General features: G+C 43.0%; 1 protein-coding gene across 1 annotated transcript in view; it reads left to right on the forward strand.

Annotated features, from left to right (window-relative positions):
- The window catches only part of VTA1 (vesicle trafficking 1), a 359,268-nt gene that overhangs the window by 222,756 nt on the left and 122,783 nt on the right, over positions 1 to 13,729 (forward strand). Inside the window, exon 5 of the mRNA XM_069769186.1 lies at positions 5,973 to 6,087. Within this exon, the coding sequence (XP_069625287.1) occupies positions 5,973 to 6,087 (115 nt within the window). The remainder of the gene's footprint in view (positions 1 to 5,972; positions 6,088 to 13,729) is intronic.

Here is a 13,729-nt window from a genome sequence, read left to right on the forward strand (position 1 = left end):
ATTTGAGGAGTGGCGTCATTGGCTAGAGGGTGCTAGACATCGTGTGGTGGTCTTGACTGATCACAAAAATTTGATTTACCTTGAGTCTGCCAGGCGTCTTAATCCTAGACAGGCTCGTTGGTCACTGTTTTTCTCTCGTTTCAATTTTGTGGTTTCATACCTGCCAGGTTCAAAGAGTGTGAAGGCGGATGCTCTTTCTAGGAGTTTTGTGCCTGACTCCCTTGGAAATTCTGAGCCCTCTGGTGTCCTTAGGGATGGGGTGATTTTGTCTGCTGTCTCCCCAGACTTGCGACGTGCTTTGCAGGAGTTTCAGGCGGGTAAACCTGATCGTTGTCCGCTTGAGAGACTGTTTGTTCCGGATAATTGGACCAGTAGAGTCATCTCCGGGGTCCATTCTTCTGCGTTGGCAGGTCATCCTGGAATATTTGGTACTAGAGACTTGGTGGCCAGGTCTTTTTGGTGGCCTTCCTTGTCGAGGGATGTGCGTTCTTTTGTGCAGTCTTGTGAGGTTTGTGCTCGGGCTAAGCCTTGCTGTTCTCGGGCCAGTGGATTGTTGTCACCTTTGCCTATCCCGAAGAGGCCTTGGACGCACATTTCCATGGACTTTATTTCGGATCTCCCTGTCTCTCAAAAAATGTCCGTCATCTGCGTTGTGTGTGATCGCTTTTCTAAAATGGTTCATCTGGTACCCTTGCCTAAGTTGCCTTCCTCCTCTGAGTTGGTCCCTCTGTTTTTTCAGAATGTGGTTCGTTTGCATGGGATTCCTGAGAACATCGTTTCTGACAGGGGATCCCAGTTTGTGTCTAGATTTTGGCGGACGTTCTGTGCTAAGATGGGCATTGATTTGTCCTTTTCGTCTGCATTCCATCCTCAGACGAATGGCCAGACTGAACGAACTAATCAGACCTTGGAAACTTATTTAAGGTGTTTTGTTTCTGCTGATCAGGATGACTGGGTTACCTTTTTGCCGCTGGCCGAGTTTGCCCTTAATAATCGGGCTAGTTCTGCTACCTTGGTTTCTCCTTTCTTTTGTAATTCGGGGTTTCATCCTCGTTTTTCCTCTGGTCAGGTGGAACCTTCTGATTGTCCTGGAGTGGACATGGTGGTGGATAGGTTGCATCGGATTTGGAGTCATGTGGTGGACAATTTGAAGTTGTCCCAGGAGAAGGCTCAGCAGTTTGCTAATCGCCGTCGCCGCGTGGGTCCTCGACTTCTTGTTGGTGACTTGGTGTGGTTGTCTTCTCGTTTTGTTCCTATGAAGGTCTCTTCTCCTAAGTTCAAGCCTCGGTTCATCGGTCCCTATAGGATCTTGGAAATTCTTAACCCTGTGTCGTTTCGTTTGGATCTCCCGGCATCGTTTGCTATTCATAATGTGTTCCATCGGTCGTTGTTGCGGAAGTATGAGGTACCTGTTGTTCCTTCGCTTGAGCCTCCTGCTCCAGTGCTGGTGGAGGGAGAATTGGAGTATGTTGTGGAGAAGATCTTGGATTCTCGTGTTTCCAGACGGAAACTCCAGTATTTGGTCAAGTGGAAGGGTTATGGTCAGGAGGATAATTCTTGGGTGGTTGCCTCGGATGTTCATGCTGATGATTTGGTTCGCGCTTTTCATAGGGCTCATCCTGGTCGCCCTGGTGGTTCTCGTGAGGGTTCGGTGACCCCTCCTCAAGGGGGGGGTACTGTTGTGAGTTCTGTTTTTGGGCTCCCTCTGGTGGTTACTGATGGTACTGGGTGACTTGTCTTTCCTGGGTCTCTGGGTTCCACCTGTTCCATCAGGATATGGGAGTTTCCTATTTAACCTGGCTTTGCTGGCATTTCCTCGCCGGTTATCAATGTATCCAGTGTGTCTTGTTACCTCTGCTCCCTGCTCCTAGAACCTTCTGGTCAAGCTAAGTTTGGATTTTCCTGTTTTGGTGTTTTGCTTAATTTGGTTTTTAGCCCAGCCTGCAGATATGTGATTCTTGCTGCTGGTTGCTCTAGTGGGCTGAAATTGCTCCTCATGTACCATGAGTTGGCACATGAGTTCAAGTAATTTCAGGATGGTTTTTTGAAGGGTTTTTCGCTGACCGCGCAGTTCACTTTTGTATCCTCTGCTATCTAGCTTTAGCGGGCCTCATTTTGCTGAAACTGTTTTCATACTGCGTATGTGCTTTCCTCTCATTTCACCGTCATTATATGTGGGGGGCTGCTATTTCTGTGGGGGATTTCTCTGGAGGCAAGAGAGGTCTGTGTTTCTTCTAATAGGGGAAGTTAGATCTTCGGCTGGAGCGAGACGTCTATGATCATCGTAGGCACGTTCACCGGCTACTTTTATTTGTGTGTTAGGTTCAGGGTCGCGGTCAGCTCAGGTTCCATCGCCCTAGAGCTTGTTTGTATCTGTGCTTGTCCTTTAGTGATCCCCTGCCATTGGGATCATGACAGGGGTTTCCACTGTTTAGACACATCAGGGGCTCTCCAAACGCGACATGGCGTCCGATCTCAATTCCAGCCAATTCTGCGTTGAAAAAGTAAAACAGTGCTCCTTCCCTTCCGAGCTCTCCCGTGTGCCCAAACAGGGGTTTACCCCAACATATGGGGTATCACCGCACTCAGGACAAATTGGACAACAACTTTTGGTGTCCAATTTCTCCTGTTACCCTTGGGAAAATACAAAACTGGGGGCTAAAAAATAATTTTGGGGGGAAAAAAAAGATTTTTTATTTTCACGGCTCTGCGTTATAAACTGTAGTGAAACACTTGGGGGCTCAAAGTTCTCAGAACACATCCAGATAAGTTTGTGGGGGGGTCTAGTTTCCAATATGGGGTCACTTGTGGGGGGTTTCTACTGTTTAGGTACATTAGGGGCTCTGCAAACGCAATGTGACGCCTGCAGACCATTCCATCTAAGTCTGCATTCCAAATGGCGCTCCTTCCCTTCCGAGCCCTCCCATGCACCCAAACGGTGGTTCCCCCCACATATGGGGCATCAGCGCACTCAGGACAAATTGCACAACAACTTTTGGGGTCCAATTTCTCCTGGTACCCTCGGGAAAATACAAAACTGGGGACTAAAAATAATTTTTGTGGGAAAAAATTTTTGTTTTATTTTTACGGCTCTGCATTATTAACTTCTGTGAAGCTCTTGGTGGGTCAAAGTGCCCACCACACATCTAGATAAGTTCCTTAGGGGGTCTACTTTCCAAAATGGTGTCACTTGTGGGGGGTTTCAATGTTTAGGCACATCAGTGGCTCTCCAAACGCAACATGGCGTCCCATCTCAATTCCTGTCAATTTTGCATTGAAAGGTCAAACTGCGCTCCTTCCCTTCCGAGTTCTCCCATGCGCCCAAACTGTGGTTTACCCCCACATATGGGGTATCAGAGTACTCAGGACAAATTGTGCAACAACTTTTTGGTTCCAATTTCTTCTCTTACCATTGGAAAAATAAAAAATTGGGGGCGAAAAGATAATTTTTGTGAAAAAAAAAATGATTTTTTATTTTTACGGTTCTGCATTATAAACTTCTGTGAAGCACTTGGTGGGTCAAAGTGCTCACCACACCTCTAGATAAGTTCCTTAGGGGGTCTTTTTTCCAAAATGGTGTCACTTGTGGGGGGATTCAATGTTTAGGCACATCAGTGGCTCTCCAAACGCAACATGGCGTCCCATCTCATTTCCAGTCAATTTTGCATTGAGAAGTCAAATGGCGCTCCTTCGCTTCCAAACTCTGTCACGCGCCCAAACAGTGGTTTACCTCCACTTATGGGGTATCGGCGTACTCAGGACAAATTGTACAATAAGGTTTGGGGTCCATTTTCTCCTGTAACCCTTGGTAACATGAAACAAATTGGAGCTGAAGAAAATTTTTGGTGAAAAAAAGTTAATGTTAATTTTTATGTAAACATTCCAAAAATTCCTGTGAAACACCTGAAGGGTTAATAAACTTCTTGAATGTGGTTTTGAGAACCTTGAGGGGTGCAGTTTTTAGAATGGTGTCACACTTGGGTATTTTCTATCATATAGACCCCTCAAAATGACTTCAAATGAGATGTGGTCCCTAAAATAAAATGGTGTTGTAAAAATGAGAAATTGCTGGTCAACTTTTAACCCTTATAACTCCCCTTATAACTTCCAAAATTGTGCTGATGTAAAGTAGACATGTGGGAAATGTTACTTATTAAGTATTTTGTGTGACATATCTCTGTGATTTAATTGCATAAAAATTCAAAGTTGGAAAATTGCAAAATTTTCAAAATTTTTGCCATATTCCTGTTTTTTTCACAAATAAACGCAGGTAATATCAAAGAAATTTTACAACTATCATGAAGTACAATATGTCACGAGAAAACAATGTCAGAATCACCGGGATCCATTGAAGCGTTTAAGAGTTATAACCTCATAAAGGGACAGTGGTCAGAATTGTAAAAATTGGCCCGGTCCATAACGTGCAAACCACCCTTGGGGGTAAAGGGGTTAAGAAACTTTCTAAGTTTTAATTTTTCCCCTAAATTATTACAAAGATGCAACAGCATAATGTTCTTAGGTGTATCTTTTCAACCCCATCCTACTTATCAGTGTTGGTGATAGCAGCAGGGAGAAGGAAGTTGTAAGCTGGAAATTACAGTTGAAAGAGGGGAGCATGTTAGGGTACCGTCACACAGGGGCATTTTGATCGCTACGACGGTACGATTCGTGATGTTCCAGCGATATCCTTACGATCTCGCTGTGTCTGACACGCTCCTGCGATCAGGGACCCCGTTGAGAATCGTACGTCGTAGCAGATCGTTTGAAACTTTCTTTCGTCGCTGGATCTCCCACTGACATCGCTGGATCGGCGTGTGTGACACCGATTCAGCGATGTCTTCACTGGTAACCAGGGTAAACATTGGGTTACTAAGTGCAGGGCCGCGCTTAGTAACCCGATGTTTACCCTGGTTACCAGCGTAAACGTAAAAAAAACAAACAGTACATACTTAGCTTCAGCTGTCTGTCCCCGGCGCTGTGCTTCTCTGCACTCCTCCTGCATCCTGTGTCAGCGCCAGCCAGCCGGAAAGCACAGCGGTGACCTCACCGCTCTGCTTTCCGGCCGCTGTGCTCACAGTCAGTGCAGGAAAGCAGAGCGCCGGGGACAGACAGCGGAAGGTAAGTATGTACTGTTTGTTTTTTTTACGATGGTAACCAGGGTAAACATCGGGTTACTAAGCGCGGCCCTGCGCTTAGTAACCCGATGTTTACCCTGGTTACCAGGGGACTTCGGGATCGTTGGTCGCTGGAGAGCTGTCTATGTGACAGCTCTCCAGCGACCAAACAGCGACGCTGCAGCGATTGACATCGTTGTCGTATCGCTGCAGCGTCGTTTCAGTGTGACGGTACCCTTAGTCTTCAAGGTGGGCAGATCAGATAGGGTGTAGTTTTTAGAGAAGAACACGGGAGAGGTGAATCACATTGGCTGGTATCTGTGCGAAGAAGGAGGAGAGCACCCATGACAAAAATCTGCAGCAGAGGGAATGGCATCTTGTCCACATGTCTGTAGAGTTAATTTTCGGTACGTCCAAGTGGGTGTTTTCAGATAGTTTTCACATACTGAGAAACATGATCTAAGCTATAGTGTGTTTTTGCCTGCTTTTTATTGGTCAATATCATTCAGGAGGAAAAAAGGACAGTCCCCCAGTGAACTATCTGATAACACACACTTAGACTTAATAAGTCTACTAATGCACTAGTCTACTAAAGTAAATACTTACATTAGTAATCTTTCTGTAACTAAAAAAGTTTTATTCCGGTTTGCATCCATTATTATATATTGTGTCCAGTTTTACATGAGACATCTGGTAAACGTTCCTCTTTTAACTTATTATTGATAACCTCAATGAAACACTCTTTGGCTGCTGATCTGACCAGTGGATTAGAAAAAAAACTTACCCTGCACAGTGACTAAACCATTGTTTCAAATTTTGTATTGAAAATCTAATAGTTTCAAATTGATTTTTAAACAGAACATTCAGCACAGAAAATATGCCAGATGGAAGGCCACTTACATTCACAATTGCTTAAAGAATGGCATGACTCCGGAATCTGGACCTGTTGGATTTGAAGGCGAAGAAGACTACAGTAAGTTATCAATTCTGTTAATAAAAACATAATTTATTCAGCGGCTACATTTACTGCAAAGTGAAAGCTCAAGCCATTTCCCACTATTTAAGACTATTTTCCAATTTGTGTGTGAATGAACAAGCCTCTGTTCGCACTTGTCAATGCTTCCGTTAATAATGAGCTATGGCTGAGTACGATAATTGACGAAAAATAACACATTCTGTATTTTAATCATGTGAGTTTTTCCAACCCACCCCAAAATGTCACTGCTGTGGCCACTGACTAGCTACAGTGGTCACATATGCCTACCCCCTGTTTGAAAGAGATGGCACATAGACAAATTGAGGACCCAGGCTGTGCTAAAAGAGCATTGGCAGGTATTGGTGATGGTGAGTTTGGCTTGCAGCCAACTAATTACATCCTTGCTGTTAGATCATGTGGGGGTTGCCAAGCGGATTCTATGAACAGTATTGCAACCAACATCAAGGGACCGCATTGTTTTGCAAGTCTTTCACCAACATTGCAAACAAATCAGAAACAAAATTAATTACATTTGCTTGTGTTTGTAGTCCAGTATTGGAACTTGGAATGTAAGCGTGCAATAAATCATTGTTTTGTTGCCATAGGCCGTGTCAAGAATCTTGTACTTGGCGAGTGCAATTATTCAGAGCGTGTGTATACTGTATGTAACACCACACAATGTAACAGTGTATAGCACAGGAATCCAAGGAGTAATGTTTCTCCTTGCCGTTCTGGTTTTTATCCTAAGTCATGTAACAAGGTTCGTTGGAAAGTCAATATTGATTTTAGGATTGCTACTTCCTATAGGTGGCACTAGAGCTCTAGTCCTGTTCCTCTTTGCACAGACTATTTGCATAGTGTATAGAAAATATACAGTTAGTCTTTGCAAGGAAAGTACTCTGAATATGGCATTGGAAATACACGTTAAACTTTTCTTTTTTTTCTTTTTACGATGAATTTAATTTTATACAAATTAAAACATCTGCTGGGTGTGTGGGTGCACAATTTGGCTGTCTTACTCTATTTCAGATGTTTTACACATGCAGACTAAAGTACAGCCAAAAGGCTGCAACAAACTAGTATGGGAAAGCCAAACAATACATATTACTTGGCATATAAGTAATATAAAATATCAAGTGAAAAAAATATTGTATGTCATCTACAACCCATCATTAATTGGGGCACGCTCAATAATTACAATGTTTTTCTTGGTCGCCTCATTGGAGGACACAAAAACTGTTTTAGAGTCTGCAGCCCCCTGGAGGCTGATACTATTAATATATCCTTAATAAATATTGGTTCCCCCCCCCCCCCCCCCCCCCCGCATACTGTACCAAGCCTTAGCATCAGGCCTCCCCAGTTTTTTGTAGTTTCAGTTGGAGGCAACATGGGTCTGCATCTCAGACCAGTCTTGGCCTTTGTAGGTTTGGTTAGCCAGTGTTCCCAAACTACAGTCCTCAATGATTACCCTTAGTATTTCACAGTTGATGGAATTATTGCCTGTGAAGGTGATGCATTTATCACCTGGGCAATACCAAGGAAATACTGAAAACATGACCTGTTGGTGGCTCTTGAGGACCGGAGTTGGGGAACACTTGGTTAGGCGCTAACCATCTCTCTTTATGTATTTCAAATCTTAAAGCATTGTTTGACAGAGTAACAGAGTGTAAATGTGCACTCCGTTTCACCCTACATATTGACTGAGAGTACAGACTGTACTGTTCAACCTTTACACTATCTTATCGGAATAGCGGGACCGTTTTCCTTGACACAGTCAGCGATCAGGCATTTGGAGTATTTGGTCCTTTTTACTCTGTGTTGACTAATGCCCATCCACCATAGCGTGGCGGGTTTGCATGGAGTCCAGACTTTTCAACTCCTAGTCATAGGATTAAGGTTCTTCAAGTAGGTCCTTTGCTGCAGCCTATGTTGCCTCGGGTTCCCAGTGGTCATTTTTCAGCACTGTGGTATCACCTTTGGCAGTGTCTCGGTCATAGCAGGTTTTTGGTGTATTTGGTGTCCTCACTCCTCCTTTTTCCCCTCCTCTGCTCTCCTCTCCATTGCATCATTGGATGTCAGTCCCTGTGTCAGGGATGGCACATTTCCGTGCTTTCAAGGATCATGCAGCAGTTTGGGTGGAGGTTGAGGTCCTGTATGATGGTGGTGTTTGTCACAATAGGCGTTTAATCTCTTAGCTTGTGAATCTGACACTACCTGCAGCATAGGCAATACCAAACTTAGGTGTAGCCTTGAACTACCGATACTCTGTATTGCTTTTTACGATCAAATCATTTTTAGGCTTCTGCAGCTTATTGAAGACTATTGATCAGATACATCAGGATTGTTACTTCCTAAGTAGGGTAGCACTTTTTAGACTCATTCATTGGCTATTGAGACTACCCTTTGATGTGGTTAGTTCAGTATGTGGTTTCATCACTTATGCTATCCTACTCCTTTTCACCAACATTTCTTGATGTCTGGGTTGAAAAGTACTGGCAGTGCTTCCAACTTCTCACCTCCTGTGGGAGCGCTGTTCAGGTCCCTCTCACTTGGTTGTTAATGCAGGTCGTTCAGACGATTGATGTCTGATACATTGCCTGGACCAGCAGGGTGTTTGGGTGGTCCGGGCAGACACCTGGGCTCTTTCACATTCAAGAGGAATCTCAAGTAGGGAATTATTATCCCTCCTAGCTTAATCTGAAGATGTTGAATAGCGATTTGGCTTGGGATTCTTCAGTTTGAGTCCAGGACTCACATTGCAGATTCCCCAAGGCACCATCCATAGCATCTAGACAGACCTTTCCCAGGGTTGTCCTCTTTTACCCAATTATGTGGTCATTTACTTTACCAGCAGGGCTAAGAGCCCCATGAGCAGCGTTTGTATGGCAGTATCCTTCTTTTTGGTTTTTGCAAGCTTATATTGAGCTATGGTAGACTCCCAAGAGCCAGGTTCCTGCCTTGGCTATCCTGGTTCGGGTGGGGCAAACTCATGACCACCGTATTATCCTCTGGAATCTGGAAAGCCTCTATTGGGCCCTGTCAACCTGCGGTCCTTTCCCTTAATGTGAGTCACAGAGATCTCTCTCTTTCGGCTTTCTAGTGATTTTTCTCCTCTTTAGTGATCCCTTTATTCAGACAAAGCTCCAAGGGAGGCTCACTCTTTCTCTTGCCCTGGGGCACAATACACTGGCGTTTTGACTCCCTCCTTTCACCTTAGCGGGATTCTCCGCCTTTCAACTGCTCCTGAGATGTCTATCATTCCTTTAGGTACTTTGCCTTTCATCTTCCTGAGAGGTTCTTGCTTAATCTGACATATTCAGAGCTGTGCAGCTCTACTGATCTCATAGCTCCCTTTGGATATCTTATAGTTCATCCCAGTATTCTTGGGCAGAGTCTCAAACTGCATTCCTCAAGGGTCATGTTTTCAGGATTTCCTTGTACTGCACAGGTGACAATTTAATCACCTACACACACAATGATTACAGCACCTTGTGCAATGGTAAGGAAATCTTGAAAACGCACAGTTTGCGGCCCTCGAGGAATGCAGTTTGAGACCCCTTGCTCTAGGGTGACCATTGCTCACTGGAGTAGATCAGCTATTATTGAGGCTTTTAATGCAGGGTCATGGTGCTCTATTTTCTGTAAGAGCTTGTTCACCAGGCATCAGTTCTGCAACTATGTAAGACAGCTACGTGATCATAGTTGCATACCTTTTCTACACTTTTCAAAGGGTTTACACCTTTGCTTCGGCAGTTGCGAGTATTGGCAGGAAGGTACTACAGGCAGCAGTTGCTCAGTTTGCAGCTTGAGCTACAGTGGAAAATTTCTGTTATAACAGTAAAATTAAGTTTCATTCTCACGCCAGGAACTGCTTCAGGACGTCCCATGGTTTTTATGTCCCTGGATGAGGTGGCACAGTTTGTTGTTTTTTTTTAACTCTCCGTAAAGTCTTTCTCATAGCCTTGGTTGCCCATTCAACATGCATTTTTGTTGTTTTTCTTTCGGGATGTAATTTGTTTTTTTCTTTCATGGTTCTCCTGCTTTCTCACTAAAATGAGGCTAGATGCTATCGATGTCAGCGCTCGTTCTCCCCGGGGCTCTCGTCCTGTGCTGTAACACGTGATGCCGGTGCCAAATCAGCTCAACCCGGACTTCGTCTTCATGTTCAGTTTGTCTGAAGCCCGAGACACTAATGCCAGCGCTGATTGGACGCCGGGCATCACATATCTTTTCACCATTTCACATACCCGGAACGCAAGTGTCAACACCGCTGGAATGATGCCGGCACAGAAGGGCTAGTATAGGCTTTATTATTTTATCGGGGCTGAACATTTAGTTCATAGGATTGCTAGAGAGGCACATCAGAACCCCCGCTTGACTGCTAAACAGCTTCAGAAAAATTCAGCTGAATGAAGTTTTGGTACATTGTTCTACTGTTCAGAGGCACCTGCACAAATAGGGCCTTCATTTAAGAGTCATCAGAAGAAAACCTCTCCTGCGTTTTTACCACAAAATTCAGCATCTGAAGTATGCAAAAGAACATCTAAACAAGCCTGATGTATTTTTGAAACAAGTCCTGTGGACCGATGAGGTTAAAATAGAACTTTTTGGACACAATGATGAAAGGTACAGTACAGACCAAAAGTTTGGACACACCTTCTCAGTTAAAGATTTTTCTGTATTTTCAGGACTATGAAAATTGTACATTCACACTGAAGGCATCAAAACTATGAATTAACACATGTGGAATTATATACTTAACAAAAAAGTGTGAAACAACTGAAATTATGTCTTATATTCTAGGCTCTTCAAAGTAGCCACTTTTTGCTTTGATGACTGCTTTGCACACTCGGCATTCTCTTGATGAGCTTCAAGAGGTAGTCAACGGGAACGGTCTTCCAACAATCTTGAAGGAGTTCCCAGAGATGCTTAGCACTTGTTGGCCCTTTTGCTTTCACTCTGCGGTCCAGCTCACCCCAAACCATCTCGATTGGGTTCAGGTCTGGTGACTGTGGAGGCCAGGTCATCTGGCCCCATCACTCTTTTTCTTGGTCAAATAACCCTTACACAGCCTTGAGATGTGTTTGGGGTCATTGTCCTGCTGTAATATAAATGCTGGTCCAACTAAACGCAAACCTTCAGTGTGAATGTACAATTTTCATAGTCATGAAAATACGGAAAAATCTTTAAATGAGAAGGTGTGTTCAATCTTTTGGTCTATACTGTATGTGTGGAGGGGAAAAAAAGCACAGGGTTTCAGGAAAAGAACATCTTGCCAGCCATTAAGCATGGGGATGGATCAATCATGCTTTGGAATTATTTTGCAGCCAGTGGCATGGTGAACATTTCACGAATTCAATGAAATTTAAGCAAATTCTCGATGCAAACAAAACAAGCATAAAAAAAGCTGAAGTTGAAAAAGAGGATGGCTTCTACAAATGGATAAGGATTCTAAACACACATAAAAATCCACAATAGACTACGTCCAAATGGCGCAAGCTGAAGGTCTTACAATGGCCCTCACAGTCCCCTGATCTGAACACCATTGAAAATGTGTGGCTACACCTCAAAATATCTGTGCATGCGAGACAACACTGGAATCTCGCAGAACTGTGGATATGATAATACTGCGGACATAATCATCAAGAAAAGTCTATTAGTGAAAAAGAATCCAAATAGATCATAAGAATATGCATAAACATGAATACTCTAAAATGTGATTTAAATGCATATCTGTTACGCAACACTGATCTCCCATATTATTGCGTAATATGTATCACATGGGTAGAGGATAGACATGTCTTCCCTTCATCATATTTTCTTCCCATCTTTTTAGTAAACTTTATTCTCTATTTCAACCATTTAATGAATCTTGTTTCAGAGCTGGATGACTTTTAGTTGGAATTTTTTATTTTTTTTTTGCAAAGCCTAATGTGGCTGGAGAGTGAACAGATAAAAGTGAATTTATCATTTGGAATCAACTCAAATTTTTTTGGCTCTGATTCATTATTTGCGGGGATTTTTTTGTCTCTTTCCTTTTTTGTCTTGTGGTATTAGTTGCCGTTTGGGACGCCAAATTCATCAAAATGATGACTCGTGAATTTTGCACTAAGTGGGAAAAAAAGTAGCTTTTTTCTTCCTTGGACTGCGTTTTTATGATATTTGGCACCAAAAAAAAAAGAAGTCACAATTCAGCACTAAAAAGTCACAAAAAATACGTCACATTGCAGCATACTTAAAAATCCACCAGGGGAACTGGAGTAAAATTGCTTCAAATTTTGCTACTTTTTATAAAGTCGCAATTGATGAGCCAGGCAAAAGGAACTGGAATGGCGAAACTCCTCCCACAAAGTGGAAATTAAAAAGCAGACAAACACATGTAAAATAGACATTAAAATAGACGCAAATAGAACAATGAATTGGGTGCAAACATAAAAAAGCACAAAACACACAAGGGAAATATCAGGTGCAGAGGCAATGCTGAATCTGGGCCTTTGTCTCTGCAACTCTGCATGAAATACCAGGCCACACCTAATCCATCAATTTTGTAACTATTTTATAGTCTGTGAGGATGGAGGGACCTTGAAAATATGTAATTCTAAATGATTACAATGTCTCTAAATGTTGAAGTCTTTATTTAATTTCAAATACTGCATGCGTGTATTAACCAAAATTATAAAAATTCTCCCACCATCCAAATACTTATGGACCCATCTGGATACTGCAAATGAAGGCTATAAAATCTCTGAATTAATACTGACTTCAGTGCTGCTATAGGTTGTGTGAACAGAGATTCCAGTCTGGAGACAATTTAACAGCCTGCTGGATGTAATAAGGCTAAAATAATGTGTTGACATAGAAACACTACACTGAACAAAATATGTCTTTTACGTTTAATCTGAAGTCCTACAGTAAGATGTTCTGCAGAGCATTCCCCCTCTGTTCTTGCATTTTATTTCTTTGTGTGTCAAATACACTTTTCTTAAGTGGTATGATTTTAGCTTATGTCTTCAATATACACTACTCACAAAACGTTAGGTATGTTTGACTTGCGTGTGAAATTTCAGGATGATCCTAAAATGCACTCTAACCTTTTAAGGTGAACTTCATGTGACTGTCTCTTAACTTAAATACACATGTCCAGCTGTTCAATGTTTTAGTACTTTTTGCACACCTTGCTGTTCTCTAACAAGGAGCTTAAAGGGGTTGTCCACTAGTAGGACAACCCCTTCTTAACTTAAACTAAATGTTCGGCCCTGGTAAAATAATAGTCTATACTCATCCCCCGTGCTGGCACCGTTACCCACGATGTCAGCACTCGCTCTCTCCAGAGCGCGCTTGTGGTGTTGTGACACATGACAATGGCACCCAATTGGCTCTGGCGTCACGGTCTATGCCCTCGTACAAACTGACCATGAAGAGGACACCAGGGCTGCACCTAATGCCAAACTTCCTTTTCATGTTCAGTTTGTCTGAAGGCGGGGACAGGGACACCAGCACTAATTGGGTCATGGGCATAATGTGTCATTCCACAGCATAACAGCCCCGGGGCCGTGAATACTGACACAGGAGGAACGGAGCCAGCACGGAAGGCGAGTTTAGCCTTTATTATTTTATCAGGGCTGAAAATTTAGTTTAA

This window comes from Ranitomeya imitator, chromosome 5, assembly GCF_032444005.1.
Source record: "Ranitomeya imitator isolate aRanImi1 chromosome 5, aRanImi1.pri, whole genome shotgun sequence".
Lineage (NCBI taxonomy): Eukaryota > Metazoa > Chordata > Amphibia > Anura > Dendrobatidae > Ranitomeya > Ranitomeya imitator.